Source organism: Caretta caretta, chromosome 9 (genome assembly GCF_965140235.1).
Source record: "Caretta caretta isolate rCarCar2 chromosome 9, rCarCar1.hap1, whole genome shotgun sequence".
NCBI classification, from domain to species: Eukaryota; Metazoa; Chordata; order Testudines; family Cheloniidae; genus Caretta; species Caretta caretta.
In genome coordinates, this window is record NC_134214.1 from 48,711,852 (window position 1) to 48,731,999 (window position 20,148).

At 44.8% G+C, this 20,148-nt stretch overlaps 1 protein-coding gene across 4 annotated transcripts in view; it reads left to right on the top strand.

The window, feature by feature from the left end:
* Positions 1 to 16,052, top strand: part of STAG1 (STAG1 cohesin complex component) — a 378,319-nt gene extending 362,267 nt beyond the window's left edge. For all 4 annotated transcript variants that reach the window (XM_048863147.2, XM_048863151.2, XM_048863150.2 and 1 more), the window contains 3 exons: positions 11,843 to 11,957; positions 13,630 to 13,710; positions 13,802 to 16,052. In XM_048863147.2, coding sequence (XP_048719104.1) covers positions 11,843 to 11,957; positions 13,630 to 13,710; positions 13,802 to 13,825 — 220 coding nt within the window. In that variant the 3' untranslated portion in view covers positions 13,826 to 16,052. The remainder of the gene's footprint in view (positions 1 to 11,842; positions 11,958 to 13,629; positions 13,711 to 13,801) is intronic.
* The last annotated feature ends 4,096 nt before the right edge of the window (positions 16,053 to 20,148 follow it).

A 20,148-nucleotide genomic window follows, 5' to 3' on the forward strand; every position in this document is an offset into this window, starting at 1 on the left:
ATGAAGTTATGATGTGCATCAGCAGAGGGAGGGTGGGCTAAGGTTTGGCACTCAGCTCTGCAAGACATTGATCTCTCTGGCCGTATCTATCAAACCACTTTAAGCATAAGAGTACTCCCACCGAAGTCAGTAGGACCACTCATATGCATAATCATTTGCTGAAGTGCTTTGCTGGTTGGGGCCAGAGTGCCCAGCACCTTACAAGATCAAGCCCTTAATGCTCAGTCCTGGGAATCAGTTTTGGGTTCTGTTCCCAGCATTCGTGGTGATTTACTGTGAAACCTTGAGCAAGTCACAAGACCTCTCTATACTTGCTTGCCCTATTGTAAAATGAAGCTATTACCAGTTGCCTGTCCTGGAGGGTCGTTGTAAGGTTTAATGCTTCGAGTAGCATCCCTATGAGTGCTCCACTTCCACTTCGCGCATGCACCTCTTGAGCCCTTGATCAGGGATTTTCAGTTAGCAGCGTCTGTTCGACTCGTGCATGCACCCTATGCCTCCTGGTACCAGACACCAAGGCTATACAGTTCTCAATCACCTCAGCCTGAGACAGAGCCTTAGTTGTGCATCTTGAGCATACCTTGGCTTTTTTATTTTTCTATAGTTAAGATAGTTAGTATTGTCAGTTGTTAGTACAGTTATATTAGTTAAATAAGCATTGAGAGGACTGTTTTTTCTCTCCTCTCTTTTCCCTTCAGGAGGCTTGTTTTTCCTAGCAGGGCATGCCTTTGTCGCCAGGCTTCAAATGCTGCCTCTCCTGCCGAGGGGTTATACCAAAAAGGACAGCCACTCTAAGTGTGTCTGTTTGTTGGGGGAGTCCCACGTCTCAAAGAATTGCAACCTCTGCCTGGCCCTCAAGTCCAGGGCAAGGAAGAACAGGCAGATTAAACTCACACTATTGATGATGGAACACTACCTTCGGTCAGCTTTTGAGTCAGGCCAGGAGACACCTCTCCACATACCTGTCTCTGGACTGATCCAGTGCCCTTTCAACCTCAGCGCAGGCTTCCCCTAATAAGGTAAAGATTATTATCTAAAAAGAGGAGCGCAGACTCTCACATTAAGGAGCCAGCTCTGAAAAAGCCCAGGAGAGTTCTACAGAGAGATTTACAGTCTCCAAAGCCTCAACCTCTTGACTTGATACCACTGAGTTGAAGGACTCCTCTTCTGGTACTGTGGAGGTGGTGAAGTCCCAAAACTTAAAGGAGAGACACGGCTTCTATAGGGCCTCGGTATCCTCTACCAGCAAGGAGGGCAAACATAGGCATTCTGGATTGGCATCATCAAGTTCAGACCAGCTGTTGGTACCTATGTATTCGTCACCAAGCAAGCATTGGTGCCAGACACCATCAGCATCTACTTCAGTACACTCTCCATCAATGGTACCATCAACTTCAGCAACTGTGTGCTCGGCTACTGCATCAGTAGTGATCTCCTACTCGGTACCACAAGAATTCAGGTACAAGATACAAAGGATCTCTCTAAAACAGATGAACCAGAGTCCCTGCTCTTTGTAGTTACCATGTGTCTCTCGGTAGCAAGACCTCAATCTCCTGACCACCTTCCTCTGGTAATGCAGGACTCTCCACCACTTTCTGTGAGTGCTCCTCCTTTGAATGAGATGGAGGAGGATGAAGGAGACTTCCAGTTAGTCTCCTCTATTTCTGTTCAGGGTTCTCCAGCATATCCCTTCAGGAACCTACTCTCTGACAGTCACAGGGAAGATCATTATCAAGCCATGGTGGAACCAACCCTATATGCCATCCCCCCTTCCACATGGGTCTCGCCATGGCCATACTTGGATCCCAGGGCTGCCTATTGGAAACAATTGGCCTGACCACCAGTACCATCTTATAGGGAGGCCAGAGTTATCTCCTCCCCAGCCAGCCCCCTCAAGACTACAGGAGGAGATGTTTGAGAAACAAGAAGCCAGGGCACATAAGGAGACCATCCCTCAAATACCTATTTCATCCTCTTCAGTTGAAGCAGTTGCCTCCACCATCATCCATGGTTGATGATTTTCAACAATTTTAAGGTTTCATAAAGAGGGTAGCTGACTCTCTTCAAATTCTACGTGAAGAGTTCAAGGATTCACAGCACAAACTGTTGGATATCCTGCAGTCAGCAACACCCTTGAGAGTGGCATTACCAAACAGTGAGGCACTCCTAGATCTAGCTGAAACTGTACGGCAAACACCTGCTACTATTCCACCTTTGTGTAAACAGGTGGATAAGATATATTATGTCCCTCCAAGGATTCTGATTTTTTGTTCTCCCACCCTCCACTTGACTCCCTATTGGTGGATGCAGTAAACGAGCAAGGTAGGCAGCACTTCTCTAAGTCCACTGTATATGACAAAGACTAGAAAAGACTGGATCTCTTTGGACAAAAGTCCTATGCATCAGCAATCCTACAATTCAGGATCGTGAATTATCAGGCAGTCATGGCCAAATATAATTTTACAAATTCACAGCTTTTATTGAACATCTGACACAGGAATATAGGGAGCAGTTCCAGTCCATCATCTCTGAAGGTGAATTATTGGCCAGAACTGCTCTTCAAGCATCCTTAGATGCTGCGGACACTGCTGCCAGGTCCATCTCCATGATGGAGTTATGTGCAGGGCATCATGGCTCCAACTCTTGGAGTTTCAGAGAGAAGTACAGAACACTTTGGAGGACATCCCCTTTGATGGTTATAAGCTTTTCTCGGGGACCACAGATGAGTCCTTGGACATGCTGAAGGATTCTAGGGCTACTTTACAATCCCTGGGTATATATACATCTACAAATAAGAAAAGGTTTAGTAAATCACAGACTTCCCGGAGATTGTGTCCTGGATTTTCTGGATTCCATAGAGCTTCCGAACCACCAAGGAAAAGACACAGATTTCATAGAAAGAGGGCTGCCCAACTACCCTCCACAACCACCCAATCATCTTTGAAGCAACAGTTTAGATGGGTTGGTCAGGAGTTTGAATCCTCCCTCACATCTAATTTTACAGCTGCTCCCATTGGCCCTTCTTCCCCCCTCTTTGGAAGAACTTTGCCTATTTCCAACATGCTTGGGGGAGGATCACTACAGGCAAATGGGTTATTAGGGTCTGTTGGTCCGTTCATGCACCCTTGCTCCATCTCATACTTTTGTCAGAGGTGATAAAGGGTGGGACGAACCGTCTGTGGCCTCAGTTCCTTATCTCTGCCGCATGGCCCGAGTCGGAGCCTCTGCTGTTCTCTTGTCTCTTGTGATGCTCTTTCTAAAACACAGAAAAAAGACTGTTTTATGCTTGTATATAGTTAGTATTTTTGTTGTTTTTGCAGTAGTTTAATGTTAGTAGTAGTTTTTAGGATTTTTACAGACTTCAGGATGCTGTTTACCGGTCTGCTTTCCCCATCACCCTTCCCAGCACACATACCTGGGTATTGGATTATGCTGAAGATGCTGGGGTTCAAGATCTGCGCCTCTGGCCCTTGCTTGTTCTCCATCAGTGATGAGCACCAACACTGCCTTTACTGCTTGGGAGAAGCCCACATTGCATCCGGGTGCAGTATCTTCCTCTCCTTCCCAAGCCACTCCTTCCACACCTGGGAAGGTCAGTTTGTACCTCAAGGAGCACCTCATGGTGGTCACCATGAGGCCACAGTAGGATCCAGGCCAGGGAACCCTTCCCCCCTCCCCCCATCCCCGTACAACTGCCTGAGCGATCTAGGAGCACACCTCATACCACAGAGACCCAGTCTGGTTTCACTGGTACCAGTGCTATGGGATCCCATGCTGGGGCCTAGTCATGAGGCAAGAAAGCATGGCAGTAAATCTTCCTCCAGGCCCAAAAAGGAAACTGCACTGTCCACAATTTCCAGCCATGGAGTCGCACACAATGCCGGACCCACCAATTCTGTCCACCAAGTCATACATCCCTTCCAGATCAGCACCACTAAAGTCAAGGGAACCCTCAGTCCTCCGTTCCAGCTCCAGTTCTGACTGCAGAGCGTGTACCACTGACATTTGAGTTGGCTCCTGAGCCTCATGAACTCTTTGCCTTGGAGGAGGTGATGTCTCCATGTCTTCAGGTTCAGTTGCCACTTAAGGGGGTATGCTGTCAGATCATGTTCCTTCCTGCTCCCTTACATCTCCTGCAGTTCCAATGTTTCCGAAGGTACCACCGTTGGAACCAGGCTCTGACTTTCAGCATCGGAGGACTCAGATAAAGCACAGGATCTGCCCCTCCTGTACCATCAATATAACTATCTGAAGGTACCGCCGACTCACTGGCAGTGCTCTCCCTTTCTCCAGCAAAGGAATCATTGGTACCCCACTTCTGGGGGCCTTCCGCAGCAACTATTGGATCCACCTTCTTGGCTGTACTGGGGGACCTGACCCCAGTATCCACATTCGGAACCTTCCCACTCAGCTTGTGAGGAGTCCCCCATCTGGTTTCTTCAACTGTTATTGGGTACGCGTTCACGCATTGGAGCCTAACTCCAATGATACCACTGGAACCAGAGAGTTTCTCTTTGTCAGCCTTGGATATTGCAGTGTCTTCGGCTTCCTCCTCACCATCAGATTACTACCGCCAGTTCCAGGACCTTTTAAGCAGAGTGGCTGAACACCTCCACATCCCACTGGAGGAAGTATAGGAAAAACAACACCAGCTGCTTGACATCTTGCATGCCTCATTACTGACCAGAGTGGCTCTACCAACTGATGCCATTCTGCAACCAGCCCAGACTGTCCGGCATACTCCGGCCACTTGCGCACCCACCCCAGGGGGGCAGAGAAGAGGTACTATGTACCTGCGAAGGGGTCTGAGTTCCTGTTCTCTCACCTCCCACCCAATTCCCTCATTATATAGGTGGCGACGGAGCAGACCCAGCAACAGCACCCACACTCCACCTCAGCAGACAAGGAGGGCAAACAACTAGACCTGGGTTTCAAGGTCTTCTCCTCTGCCAGCCTTCAATTTGAAATCTCCAATTACTTGATTCTATTAGCTAAATACAACTTCCTTACCTACAGCAAGTTGACAGACTTTGCAGACAAGCTTCCTCAGCAGGATTGTGCCCGCTTCTAGGCGATCTTAGTGGAAGGGAAACTGTTCTTGAGGACGGCACTCCAGGCTGCAGTGGACGCAGCAGACACTGCTTCGTGCAAGATGGCTAAGGGAATTGTCATGAGGAGGAAATTGTGACTACATTCTTGTTTCTCAAGGAAAGTATAAAACACCATAGAGGACCTCCCTTTCAATAAGTCTCCTCTCTTCAATCAGAAGACAGGCAATTCCCTCCACTCACGTAAGGGTTCCAGAGCCACTCTTCAGTTGCTGGGTATCTCCACACCAGCAGCCAAGTGCAAGCTCTACCACCTGCCACTGACGGAGCAATTCAGAATTCCTCACTTCTTCCATCAGCAGCCCTATGAGCTCCCTTGCATACGACAGAAGATCCAACAGCCCCGTCCTCTCTGTTCATCATCATAGTCTTCAGCATCTCCTACTCAGTCTTCACAGAAGCAATATTTCTGAGTGCATCTAGAGAGCCGCCAAGCAACTTGCCTCTTGCCATACACCCAACCCACCCCCTTACAGGGGCATCTAGCACTCTTTTTATCAGCTTGGAGCATAATAATAATGGACAAGTGGTTCTGGATGTCATTCAGTGTGGCTATACAATCAAGTACACAATGCTACCTCATCCACGTCGCCCACCCCAGCCCTGCCTCAGAAGCCACTCTCATGACAGTATCCTTGCCTTAGAAGTGGACTCCCTACTGAAAGGGGAGCAATAAAACCGATGCCTATGACCTATCAAAGCACAGGGTTCTAGTCCATGTATTTCCTGGTTCCCCTGGAAGAAGGCAGGTGGAGACTGATCTTATACCTCCATGGTCTCAACCACTTCATACTCAAGCCAAAGTTTCATATGGTCATCCTAGCAGTCATCATACCTTCGCTAGAAAAAGACGTGGTTTATGGCTCTCGATATGCAGGATGCTTACTTTCATGTAGCTATCCATCCTACCCACAGATGTTTCTTGATATTCATGGCAGGCCCTCAACACTTCCAATACAGGATTCTGCTGTTCGACTCAGTACTGCTCCACAGATCTTCACCAAAGTTTTCTCTGTGGTAGCAGCCCACCTCTGGAATCAGGGTGTCCTTATATTCCCTTATCTTGATGACTGGCTGCTAGCAGCATGATCCAAACGGGAGGTTCGAGCCTCGACCTCTGTGCTGCTCATATTCCTCTCCTCCCAGGGGGTGAGCATAAATATTGAAAAACTGACTTTGATACTCACTCAGTCCCTAGAATTCATAGGGGCCTGCATCGATTCAGTATTGGTGCATGCCTATCTACCAGAGGACAGATTCCAGACCCTCCAAGAACTTATTGTTGGTGGTCTCCATTCCTTCTGTTCTTGCCAGGGGTTGCCTTTCCCTTCTTGGCCTGTACGTATGTTATCACCTTCACTTGTCTTCGCTTTCACTGCCTGCAGCTGTGGCTCCTGAGGGCCTATTTTCCCACGCACCATACCATAGACTTCCTACAGACAGTACCACCCAAGGTTCTCTCCCCCTCAGGTCAAGTCTGCACCAGAATACCGTTCCTTCCGTCCTCCTTGAACATGATGCTCTTTACTGATGCATCGCTTGCTGGATTGGGTGCCCACATGAGCAATCACATGACATGGGACTTGGACTGCTCAAGAATCCTGGATGCACATCAACATCCTGGAACTTCAGGCCATGCAGAGAGCATATTGTACATTTCTCCTATCCTTTCACTTCTTTCATGTTCTCATCATATCAGACAACACCACCACCATTTACAGCATCAAGAAACAAGGGGCCATGAGGTCACCAGCACATTGTGCAGAAGTAGTTCATTTTGGGGACCGGTGCATTGTCAGCAGCATATCTTTCCGGGTTTCCAAACATAATTGTGGACTCTCTCAGCAGGAAATTTGTATCCGATCATGAATAGGAACTCCACAGCACCATGGTCGCATACATTTTCAACCTCTGTGGGACTCCAACCAGAGACCTCTTCACTTCCAACGCCAACATCAAATGCCCACAGTACTGCTCACAGTGAGGGTGGAGGGGTTGGCACCCTCTCCCAAGGTGATGCCCTAGTCATACACTGGTTGAAACAGATCAATTATTCCTTTCCTCCCCTATTGCTCCTGCCATGTGTCCTACACAAGATCCAGCAGGAGAGAACAACGACCATTGTGATCACCCTATTCTGGCCTTGCCAGTTCTGGGTTCCCCTCCTTCACTATGTCAGTGCATCCCCCACTTCTGCTGGTAGTTTCCCTGGAACTCCTCACACACCATGGTGGCAAGATCAGATATCCTGATCAACAGACATTTCACCTATGAGTTTGGTTTTTGGGTGGACATCTTCGCTAGAGCAGTACAAGACATCATTTCGAGTAGCAGAAATGAGTCAGTGACGTGGTCCTATAGGGCCAAGTGGAAGTGTTTCACCTTATGGGCCCAGCAGAGGGGTCTTGCCTCTGAGGATGTAGACATCCCTCTTATTCTGGACTACCTCCTGTCCCTGAAGGCGTCAAGACTCTCTCTCAACTCCATCAAGGTGCACATAGCTGCTATCAATGCCTTGCACCACCACCACCCTTCATGGAGGGGCACTCTGTCTTTACACACCCCTTGATTACCACATTTTGGAAGGGCCTCCTATGAACTTATCCACCTGTTCAACCCATTTCTCCCCAATGGGACATCAATCTTGTCCTCTTGGTGTTGATGAAATCATCATTTGAATCTATGGCCTACTGCACCCTGTCTCTCCTTTCCATGAAGGTCATCTTCCTGGTAGTTATTACTTCCGTGAGAAGGGTAGGCGAACAGGGGGCCATGATGGCAGAACCCCCCCCCCCTTTGCCACATTCCATAAGGACAAGGTTTCACTGCACTTGCACCCCAAGTTTCTGCCAAAGGTTGTATCCTGCTTTCATCTCAACCATCCCATACACTTACATGCTTTCTTTCTGAAGCCTCGCACCTCAACGGAAGAACGGCACCTTCACTCCCTCAGTGTCCACAGGATCCTGGCCTTCTACTTGCATAGGACGAGATAATTCAGGAAGTCCCCTAGACTCTATTGCTCTAGTGGAAAAGATTAAGGGGCAAGTGATCTCCACTCAAAGGATCTCTAAGTGGTTTTCGGGGTGTATTATGCTCTATCAGTTGTCAGGACTGTCTCCACCCCTTGGGATATGAACCCACTCCACAAGGGCACAAGCATCAACTACAGCCATGCTTCATGACGTACCACTTACAGACATATGTAGGGGGCCATGTGAAGTTCGGTACGTACCTTCTCTTCCCATTATGCCTTAGTATGAGACTGCAACGGATGCCTCGTTTGGCATGGCTGTTCTCCATTTCACAGTTCCATCATCTTCCTCATACCCTTGTCCTAACTAGGTGGTGGTTGTTAATCACCCTCAGTGGAATACAGTAGGGACCATCGTTCAAAGAAGAAGAGGCTGTTACTTAACTATAACTGGAGGTTCTTCAAGATGTGTGGTCCCTATCTGTATTCCAGTCCCGTTCTCCTTCCCCTCTACTGCGGATCTGTTTCATTTGCAGTGGAGAAGGAACTGAGAATGTGGTTGGTCCGCCCCGCCCTTTATCGCCTCAGACAAAACCTTGAGGCAGAGCAAGGGTGCATGTGCGTACCAGCGGACACTACTGCTTTAAACATCTCCGGCTCTGGACTCATGGCGCATGTTTATAAGCCTCAGTGGATTACAAATAGGGACCACACGTCTTGAAGAACCTCCAGTTACAGGTAAGTAAAAAGTCCTCTTTTTCTTTCACTAGAGAAAGGGGATTGATCATCAGCCCTCTAACTACAAGATACCTATTTTTGTACAATGATTCACCCATCACACAGGAGCTACCTACACTTCAGTATAGGCCAGGATCATGTACAGTACCAAGTGCTCTCTTTTGGTCTTTCCTCAGTCCCAAGGGTGTTCTCAAAGGTCTTGGTGGGAGTGGCTGCTTACCTCCAACAAAAAGCGATCCTAGTCTTCCTGTACTTCAACAACTGGCTACTCAAGGGCTGTTCTTGTGAAGCAGTGCTATCTTCCACCCAGATAGCCCTTGCTCTGTTTCAGGAGTTGGGTCTGCAACTTAACGTAAAAACATCCTTGTTAACCCCTGTACAGAAGATAGAGTTTATAGGGGTGCATCTAAACTCATTAACAGCCTGACCCTACCTTCCCTTAGACAGATTTGTAACTTTGTCAGGTCTGGTGTAGGCAATTCAAGGGAGCCCTTGGACCACAATAAGGAACTGTCGAGCTCCTGGGACACAGGGCACCTTACACCTTTGTGATCAATCACTCAAGGCTACGCCTCTGCTGCTTCCAGGGTTGGTTCAGAGACATCTTGTACAGACAGGTGATGGTTCCTCTACAAGTGAAAAAGTCCCTAGACTGGTGGAAAGATCAACTCAACCTCTGTTCAGGTGTTCCTTTCTGTCGCTGAGATTCATCAGTGACTTTAACAGACACATCACTTCTGGAATGGGGAGCCGACCTCAGCACCCTCACAACTCGGGGCAGATGGACAACTCAGGAAACCAGTCTCCACATCAATCTATTGAAGATCAGGGCTGTCAGGAGGGTTTGCCTTCATTTCCTACCCCTCATCAAGGGTGAATCAATGAGGGTCATGATGGACAACGTATCCTGTACATTCTATATTAACAGCAGGGAGGAGCAAGATCCCTCTCCCTATATGCCAAAGCCATGAAACTATGGAACTAGTGCATAACTTATCACATCCAAATTTCAGCAGTCTGCCTCCCAAGTGTTCAGAACACCACAGCCAATGTCCTCAAGAGGCACTTCTCACAGGACCATGAAGGGGAGCTAGACACCCATGTTCTCCACAGCATATTCCAAAGATGGTAGATCTCTGCGCCACCTCCAGAAATAGGAAGTGCCCTCTCTTCTGCTCAAGAGTGGGTATAGGCCACCAATCCCTAGGAAACACCTTTCTTCTCTCTTGGAAGAATGTATTCTACGTGTTTGCGCCAACGCCACTGATACTAAGCTTGATGAACAGGATCAGACAGGACAGAGCCAAAGTTATATTAATAGTGCCTACCTGGCCAAGACAAGCTTGGTTCTTTTACCAACTTCACCTGTGTGTCCAACCATAATTCAGGCTTCCAACCATTCTTCATCTCTTGTCGAAGGATGCCAGTCATGTGTTTCATCCCAACCTAGTGGTTCTCCACCTCAGGGCGTGGGTCCTCAATGGTTCATGGGGTTAGTATTCTCCTGCTCTATAGAAGTACAACAGGTGTTACTGAATAGTAGAAAGAGGTCAACTCATGCTATTAACCTGCAGAAATGGAAGAGATTCTTCCTTTGATGTTGTCCTCACTGCCTCCTGCCTGAGTTGAAGACACTTTCAGCCATCCTGGATTACCTCTTGGATCTGAAGAAATCAGGGTTATCAGTTATTTCAGTTAAGGTTCATTTGGCCACAATATCAGCCTTTCTTCCTCTGGTAGAAGGATTTTTGCTCACCCTGTACCTAGGTTCATTAAGAGCTTGAGGAATCTCTATTCCCAGATTAGGGACCCCACTGCAACCTGGGACCTCAACTGGGTATTTTGATACTGCGATAGGTTCAAACGGCAATCAGCTCTCTGTTCCATTTATCTTTAGCCTATTTAGTAGCCATCACATCAGCCAGTAGTGTCAGGGAGATTGGTGCTTTGGTGACCCTGCAGGAATCCTATTTTCATACCCTGGATGTTAGAAGAACTTTGGCTTTCTACTTAGATAGGACCGAGCAATTTAGAAAGTCACCTAGGCTCTTCATCTCCTTCACTGGTAGATCCAAGAGCTCCACAATCTCTCCCCAGAGACTATCAAGATGGATATCTCAATGTCTTATCACTTGCCATGATGCTGCAGGCATTCATCCCTCCCAAAGGTGATAGCACATGGGACCAGAACACAGGTAACATCTACAGCATTACTTAAGAATGTTCAGTATCTGATATATGTAGGGTGGCTACATGGGCTTCAATACATACATTTTTGAAACATCAAGCCCTGATCCATGCCACCAGATCTGATGAGGCACTTGGTATTGTAAGTATCTTCAGTTCTGCACTCACTTCCTAAACTCCTTGCTCCTTCTGGGGATACTGCTCAGAAGTCACCTGAAGCGGAGCACCCATAGTACTTGAAGAAGAGGAGGTTACTCACTTTGTGTAGTAACTGCAATTCTTCAAAATGTGTCCCCTGATGAGTGCTCCACTACCACCCTCCCTTCCCTCTGCTTTAGACTGTTCTCTATGGGACATGGGTGGAGAAGAAACTGAGGGTGGTTTGCCCGCATGCCCCTATATCGTCTCAGTGTTCAGCATGAGGTGGCATAGGGCGCATGTGTGGGCCGAAAAGACACTGCTAACTGAAAATCTTCAGTCAAGGACTCAAGAGGCGCAGGTGCACCTGAAGTGGAGCATCCATAGGGATACACATCTCAAAGAACCAGAGTTACTGCAGAAAGTGGGTAACCTCTTCTTAAATGTTTGCAATGCGCTTATATAGGACTGTTTATCTTAATCTTTCAAAGAGTGTTAAGTTATTTTGACATCTGAGATCTCCATTCAGTAGCTAACATGATAAATGGATTATTTTTGTTTTCAGCCTAAAGTATTAATGTTCAGCCCAAAGAGTGGAAGGCTGGTTGTTTGTAATTAAAAATTTTAAAAAAGGAGAAGAAAAAACCATGGTTGGAAGTGTTAAATGCCTTGATAATGTTTTCTCTTTAATAATCAGACGGGGTCTAATGGAGGATGATGCTGAGCCCATCTTTGAAGATGTAATGATGTCCTCACGAGGTCAGCTAGAGGATATGAATGAGGAGTTTGAAGACACCATGGTCATTGATCTGGTCAGTAAGGCCTGAATATTAATAACAAGTTTTAAATGGGTCAGGCTAGTTAGAGGGTAAGAAACTACAAAAACAGCTTCCCAAAATGATCTGCCTGCCTTCTAGTTTTTTGAGCACCCGATTGAGGGAGATGATTGGAGGGCCATCAACTGTAAGTACGGACCCCACTGATCTCCTGATTGTAGAAACACAGGAACTATTACTCAGCCACAGCTCCTTCCAGTGTAGTGTCCTAGTCTAGGTAGTAACAAGTACCTGGTGCTTGAAGAAGGTAAAAAAAAACTCACCATAATACACCTCGCCAGTTGTGAGAACATTCTTTCCTAACAGATCTGTTTATACCCCAAAGCATGAGATGTCATTTCCCTTGTATTGTTTTGATGGGTGGCTAATTATTCATAGTAGTAGCAGTACAAGTGCCTCAGTCGTCCAAATGGTCTTTTTTAAAATCCAATAACTGCATTTGCCTCAGTGACCTCTTGTCACAGTACTGGCTGGCTACATACTGCCTAGTATTTCCTTTTATTGGTTCTGAATTTACTGTCATTTTAATTTTGAATGTGGTTGCTTCGTATTATGTGAAATGTGGAAAAGGAAGGACTGATCAGCTTTCGCTGTACTATCTTTAGCATTTTGCATACTTCAGCCAAGCTCCTTTTATCCTATCCATCCTAAATAATCATAGGCCAAATTTTCAATCTTGGGTGTTTGAAGTTAGGTGTCTAACTTTGAGTGCTCAACGTATTGTAAGATTGGGTCCTAAGAGCTCTGCTTTTCTGCAAGGATGTCACTAACAATTCAGTTGCTGCCTCAAAGGCTCAGCTGTTATTAGCACTCGTATCCTTTTTTAAAAAATAATAATAATAAAAATCACTTTTTTATGGGTAATCCAATAAGAGAGGAGGCAAAGGATTTGATCCAGGTCCCATTCAGATCAATTGAAAACTCCCATTGACTTGAATAGTGTAGGATGAAGCCCAAAGGGAACAAATATTCCCTAACACAGACTACACTGTATTGAGACCTTTTTCGAAAGTCTGATTTATTTACTGTAGGTGCATTCCAATTTCAAAGCTGGACTGGCATGAGAAAGGTAAATCTTAGAAGTGAAGAGTACCAGAGAGTTTCATGAAGCCCAGTCTATGGCCCTGATTCTGGAAAGCATCCCTATTCAGGAAGGGCACATAAGCAAGTGCTTAAAGTTAAGCACATGCTTAAATCCCATTGGAAATAACTGGAGTTAAGCACATACTTGAAGATAAGTGTGTGCTTAAGTACTTTCCTGCACTGGGGCCTATATTAGGCCTGGTCTAAGCTTAGCAGTTAGGTCAACATAGCTATGGTGCTCCAGGGTATGAAAGATTCATACCCCTACACAGTGTAGCTATCCCAACCTAACCCCTGGTGAAGATGCAGCGAGGTTGGTGGAAGAATTCACTACAGTACCATAGTTGTGCTGCAATAGTGCCTATAGTGTAGATGTGGCTTTAGTATCTAGAAATCCTTGCCAAACCCAACTCACCAGAGGAAGCCACTAACATGCTTCTGTACATTGTGTGTATCCTGTACATATATTTCTTTTAAGTGACATGAACATAGTATGTTACTCTAAATGAGGAACTGTTCCTACCTGAATACAGGGAACAATTCAATAAATGACTTCTTCTTCCAGCCACCTTCAAGAAACCGACGAGAACGAGCTGAATTGAGGCCGGACTTCTTTGACTCTGCAGCTATCATTGAGGACGATTCAGTAAGATTTTACTTAGCACTGTTTTCCATTTGTTTGAGGGCTTTTTATTTTACCTCCAAAGTTAACTGATGTTTTTTAATCATTTTTCTAGGGATTTGGAATGCCTATGTTCTGAAGTCTGGGGAAGACGTTTTACAAATTTGGAACTCTATTGTTTAGAGCTAGAGGCCTATATACTGTGATAGCTTGTATGAAAACCACATTTTTGATGTGATATGGTTTGATTTTTAACCAAATGATTACAGTCAATCCCATTTTGTAGTGAAAGAGGAGAAGAGGACCTTCTTAATGATACAAAGGAATGTTGGCCAATCCAATCACCTCAGAAAGGCTGACCTAAAAGAATCGTTTGTATCCCTGTTCTTGACTGTCCTTATACAGATGTTTTTTTTCTGGATGGGAAGGGAGTTTTAAATTGTTAAGACAGCTGTCAAAATAAACACTGTTCTACACATGTTTTCTGAAAACATTGAATGAAAACAAAAAACTTTTTAACTTTATTTTTCTGCTGTACAATTTAAAACTGTTTTAACATTTGCCTTTTTATGTTTTAAAAGCTAGCCATTTTTATTAAACCTATGCCTGTCAGTGACTGACTAGCAATGATGCTATAAGCAGGTCATCCTGGCTGCAGAAATGTGTTTTTAAACACACTGGATTTGATTAACAGTATGGTACGTGTATATCCTCTCATAGGCATTGAAAAGAGCAGAACACTCTTACAAAAGAGGTTAGAAATCTAATGAAGTGCATCTCTGCCAAAAAAGTCAGATTCTGATATGATAAACCCAGATTTTATACTCTTGAGAAGATTTATTTTTATTTATAATGGGGCATAAAATAAGAGATGTCCATGAAGCCACTTTTCCAACAGATGCTGTGTAACATTCATTTTATATAGCACATGGGGACACAAAAACAGTACATTTTCTATTGGTACTTGCTCTGTGCATTTTTAGCAACTTATACCAGCAAATAAAGAATTCTCAGTAAAACACACAAATGGTTCTCAAGTAGTCACTTTGCTGTTTTTACTACCTATTTCATGCCCTGCCAATCCAAGGTACATAAACAGCAACTTTCCTATATAAAATAGATCAAGGGGGGAGAAAAGGAATCGCTTTAGCATTCTAAAAGCAATTTTAACTGTACCATATAAAAATGTCTACTTTCCATGCCGCAAATACCCTTTTGTGCTATTTTTGTAAATTAATTTTGCCAGTTAGAAGTACTGTACGTGCTGCATAGAAATTTGTGCTTAGATGGTGAAGTTCTTAAGCTTACAATGGAATACAGCTACATTTTCAGTGTTAACTGTGCATATTAAGAGTAATTCTTTGAAAAAATACAATTTTTCAAAAAAGTAAAAAAAACCCAAAAAGTTCTCAGCTAATTCATTGTAATAAGAGATTTTCAGTGTCTTCAATGATTTGGAATCTCATTATGCTTAGATTTTATGACTCTGCCTAGTAGCTGCTACTGTAGTTTAAAACTGGCCTGACATTCAGAGGTGCTGACCACCCACAACTCCCACTGACTAAAGGACCTCTGAAAATCAGCACCAAAACGTTAATCTTCCTTTCTGAGTTTGAATGTTAGCATTTGAGATACAAAGCGTATTGACCCACTTCAAGCACAGCAGGTTTAGAGTTGCTTTTATTAGCAACTGCAAAATTATCATGGAGCTTTCTCTTTTACAAGGTCATTTGGAAAAAACCATCATGTACACCTAGTACTTATCTTTGGGGAGGAAAAAACAACTAATGTAAAAACAAATCATTCTTTTCATTCTTTTAACAGCTGAGATTTTTCTCAATGTGTACAGTTCTCAGAAAGTCTTGGTTGCCAAAAATGTTTAACTCGGTAATTCAGCCATTCCTCCAGTGTAGATGGGGGACTATTGTAACAGCCTCTGAGGTTGCTGGATCATTTCTTTATAACCAGGGTGCAAGTTACCCCCAGGGGATAGAGGGTGGGCAGGAATGGCTGCATTATCATGTCAGCACTGTAGTTCTGTGAGCATAGTAGCATAATAAATGCTGCATGGTTTGAGTCATAGTCACAGACAAACCTCGTGCTTCGCAGTCCTCTGTGTGGAAAACTGAACCCTGAGTTATAGATTGTAAACTACTGTATAACATAACAAAGGTCACTTGGACGGCCCCTCCAATGGGTTTCCAGTTCAGTTCGCAGTCAATAGGTTTTTTGTATTGAGAGTGTCTCCTTGATTGGTTTTGCTAGTCATTCTGTAAATTGTACATTTACAATATGAGGTTTTTTTTTCCTTTTGTACAATTTAAAACTGATGCTTCACCTTTCCTTTAATAAACTATTCAAAGTCATGTGTGTGTGGTGAGCATCCTCTTCGCCATACATCATTTTAAAATAGCATCTGGCCGGTCATCACAGAACATTCCCGTAGTTAAGGTTGAAAGGCAGCTTTCACTTTAAGCCGCAACTCCCTCTCCAGACTCCATGTGGCTATTGCTCATGTTCAGGCTTAGGTCTCAGGGCAAAGGAGATTTGTGTGTGATGTTTGCAGTAAATCTGATGAGTTGTCATTTGAGTCTGGGAATTTTGAACTATTACAGGCTTTCTCATTAGAGAACAGCAATGTCTTTGCCATGATTCAAAGACACATTTCAGGTGAATTACACTCCTTTCACTTAAAGCTCAAGTAACCATGTAGGTAGAGTACAGGGATGATTCAGAAATAAAAAGGTTTAACATTCCAATAGGCTGGAGTTTGTGATAAAGATTTACAAATTCACCAAGGTGACTGTCTCCTCCACTGCTACTGAGAGTCTGAAAATCTGGCATGACTTTCACCAATGCCAAGCTGTGAATGCACTCGCTTCTACAGTGTCAAGGAGAACTGAGATATCTACTGGTGAAGATGCAGTGTGGTCCAAGGGTTAGTGCGCTGAGCTAAGATTCAGGGGACCTACATTTTGTTCTAGATCTACCATTAGCAGGTTGGGTGATCTTGTTCATGTTGCATCACCTCTCTGGCCTGGATCTACACAGGGACTTAGGCATTGCAATACTACGCAGCATGATACCTAGCAAATCACAGGAACACCACTGCAGTCCCCATAGCCTGAGCTAGACTCCTAGGTTCCCTATACAATGAATGGGGAGAGATAGGAGCTTGAGAATGTGATCCACAAAAGCCAGCACACTAGGCAGAGAGCTGCCTGAGCTGCCAGTGGGAGATGATGATACAGGTACATGCTAAGCCTCGTCTCTCTCTTGGAGAGAGGCACCTATCTCTGCTATTAAGTTACAAATGGAAACAAGCTACTTGGAGTCAGGCAGCTTAGGCACATAAGGCATTTCTTGTGGGAATGAGTTAGGCACCTGCCTCAGTCCATGCACACGGGAGGGGAAGGCAGGGAGAAGAGGAGGTGGTACCCACCTCATAACTTTTAACCCAGTAATTTAGAGCACTTGCCTGGGATGTGCAAGATGCAGGGTCAATTCCCCCTCTCTGCCAAAGGAGAGGTGAAAGAATTTGAACAGGCATCTCCTGTCTCTCAGAAGGACGCTCTATCCACTGAGCTCTGGGCTATTCTAATGTGGAGGACATTCCCTACAAGTTTGTTCTATTGATGCCATTCCAGTTTGGATAAATAATGAAATAGTGATGGGAGCACGGTGACTGATCCTAGTATTTTCCACCTCCCAGGTGGGTGCCTTAACCACTGGACTACAGGGTCATTCTCTCTTCCTTATTTTCTGACCTGGTGGGGGTTAGAAGTTGGGAAACTGAGTCTCAAATCCACCCAATTTAGGCTTAATCAATTTTCCTATTTATAAACTTCAGAGAGAATTATTGTCACGTATATGTCTGGACATACATTTATGCCAAATAAATAGGGCTCTACCAAATTCACGGCCATGAAAAATGCATCACGGACCATGAAATCTGGTCTCCCCCCATGAAATCTGGTCTGTTGTCTGCTTCTACTCTATACTATACAGATTTCACGGGGGAAACCAGTGTTTCTCAAAATGGGGATCCTGACCCAAAAGGGAACTGCAGGGGGGGGTCACAAGGTTATTTTAGGGGAGAGTTGCAATATTGCCACCCTTACTTCTGCTCTGCCTTCAGAGCTGGACATCCGGAGAGTGGTGGCTGTTGGCCAGGTGCCCAGCTCTGAAGGCAGCGTGCCACCAGCAGCAATGCAGAAGAAAGGGTGGCAATACCATACCATGCCTGCCTTACTTCTGCACTGCTGCTGGCAGCAGCTCTGACTTCAGATCTGGACAGCTGGAGAGCATCAGCTGCTGGCCGGGATCTCAGCTCTGACGGCAGGCAGCGCTGCCGCCAGCAGCAGTGCAGAAGTAAGGGTAGCAATACCACAACCCCTCATATAATAACCTTGCAACAAAAAAAACCTTTTTGGGTCAGGATCCCTACAATTACAACACTGAAATAGCTGAAATCATGACATTGATTATTTTTAAAATCTTATGACTGTGAAATTGACCAAAATGGACTGTGAATTTGGTAGGGCCCTACAGATAAATAAACAGCCCAAGTTACCACATTCCGGGTGGGACATACTGCAGTACAATCCAGACTAGTTGGGGGGCTGTGTCATCCCTGTCCTGCACCTTGGAAGAGGAGCGGGGAATCCCTGGGATGTTTGTCCCTCCTTTTTCTGCTTTCAGTCCCTATCTTGAAAAACATTTCCAGTTTAGATCCAGGAGACAAAAAGTCTATGTGGAAGAATGTTCCCTATTCAGCTTTTTTGCCTGTTCAAATTTCCCGTTTTCCCACTCTGCTTGATGACCCTGTTTACTGCTTAAATGCAAATTAAGGCAAGCATACGTTCCTTCCTTTATTTAGGACAGACGTGACTTCTGCTTCGGCAGAGCTGTGGGGTTTGGAACATGTGTTAATAACATCATAGAGGGGAATCTTGTAACTTCCCATACAGTGTTGCCACATGTTTTTTACCATGACAATACTGACCAGCAAATTAAGAATTTTCAAATGATACCTTACAAGTCAAACTTTGTACAGAGATTATTACAGTAGCTTGTAGGGTGTGAATACAGAGGTGCATTCCATCTCACCTCCCTCCTTTAAAAAGCTGAGGTAGGATTAGCTATTGGCTGACCTGGAGGCAGCAGGTCAGGGCCCTCTTTCCTGGACAAGGCATCTTCCACCATCTTTTCTTTTCCCTTTATATACCGTTTGCATATCAAATCCGTTTAAATCCTAGCCCAGTGTCTGAAGCATCTGTACACAGTTCAAACACTTGGTCAAAAGCTGGACTAGCGAGAAAAATTTTTCCAGACAAGATTTTTCTTTACCTTATCAAAACCCTCTAGACATGTCTTTGTCCATTCTACTTTGTTAGGCTGTCTTTTTACATAGATCTGTGACTGTAGATACAACGTCCCTGAACCCACACGCAAACCTTCTGTAATAGTTTACCAGTCCTATGAAAAATTGGACCTGATTTTTAGTTTGGAATTACAGACCAATTTACAGTGGCTTCAACTTTCATGGGATCTGGGGATATTTGACTCCCACCTACCCAGTGTCCCAAATCAGGAATTCTGGCTGCTCCAGTTTTTTACACTTAGAGGATTTTATGGTTAGGCCTGCCTTTTTGAGTTTTGACAGCTCAATTTCCAAATGTTTTTTGTGATCAGATCAAGTGTTGCTAAACACTGCATATGCCCTTGCAATATTCTACAAATCATTTCACACTTGGTTGACCAGCCTCTGAAAAGTGGTTCCTTCATTAATTAAACAAAATGGCAGCATTGTGAACTCCGACTCTCATATCAGTGATGAAAGCAATTTTTTTCTGTGCTTCCTTATGTAAAGAAATTTGCCAGTAACCTCTAGTTAAATTCAAAGAACTGAGATACTTAGCTTTGCTCAAAATGTCCAGCATGTCATCAATTCTAGGCCTGGGACACACATCTGGTACTGTGACAGGACTGAGTTTTCTATAATCAACCCAAAGCTTTACAGTGTTATCTCTCTTAGAGACCAAGGCACAGATGCTGCCCAAGAGCTGTCAGACTCTTTAATTACTTCCAGGTCTAACATGTTTTGTATTTCTAAACGAATTTGTTCCTGTATCTTGTCCGTGGCACTGTAGGGTCATCTGGGAAGTGGCTGTGTCCTTGTGTAATGATTTTATGAGTCAGCAAGTATATCCTCCTCCATCATGTCTTTTAACTCTTCTCTGAACTTTTGTACATATTAAGTTATTGGCTCGCCATCTGCCTCAGTGTTAGAGCTACTGCCTCAGGATATATGGTGGCAAAATCCACCACCATCAAGATGTATTTCTTCACCCTTTGGGTAATACGTGGCAAAGGGCCCACGCTGTCCATTGCTAGCCTCAGAAATGCCTCTTGTACTACAGGCAATGGGTGTAGGGTTTCTCCATATGTTCCAGGTCAGAG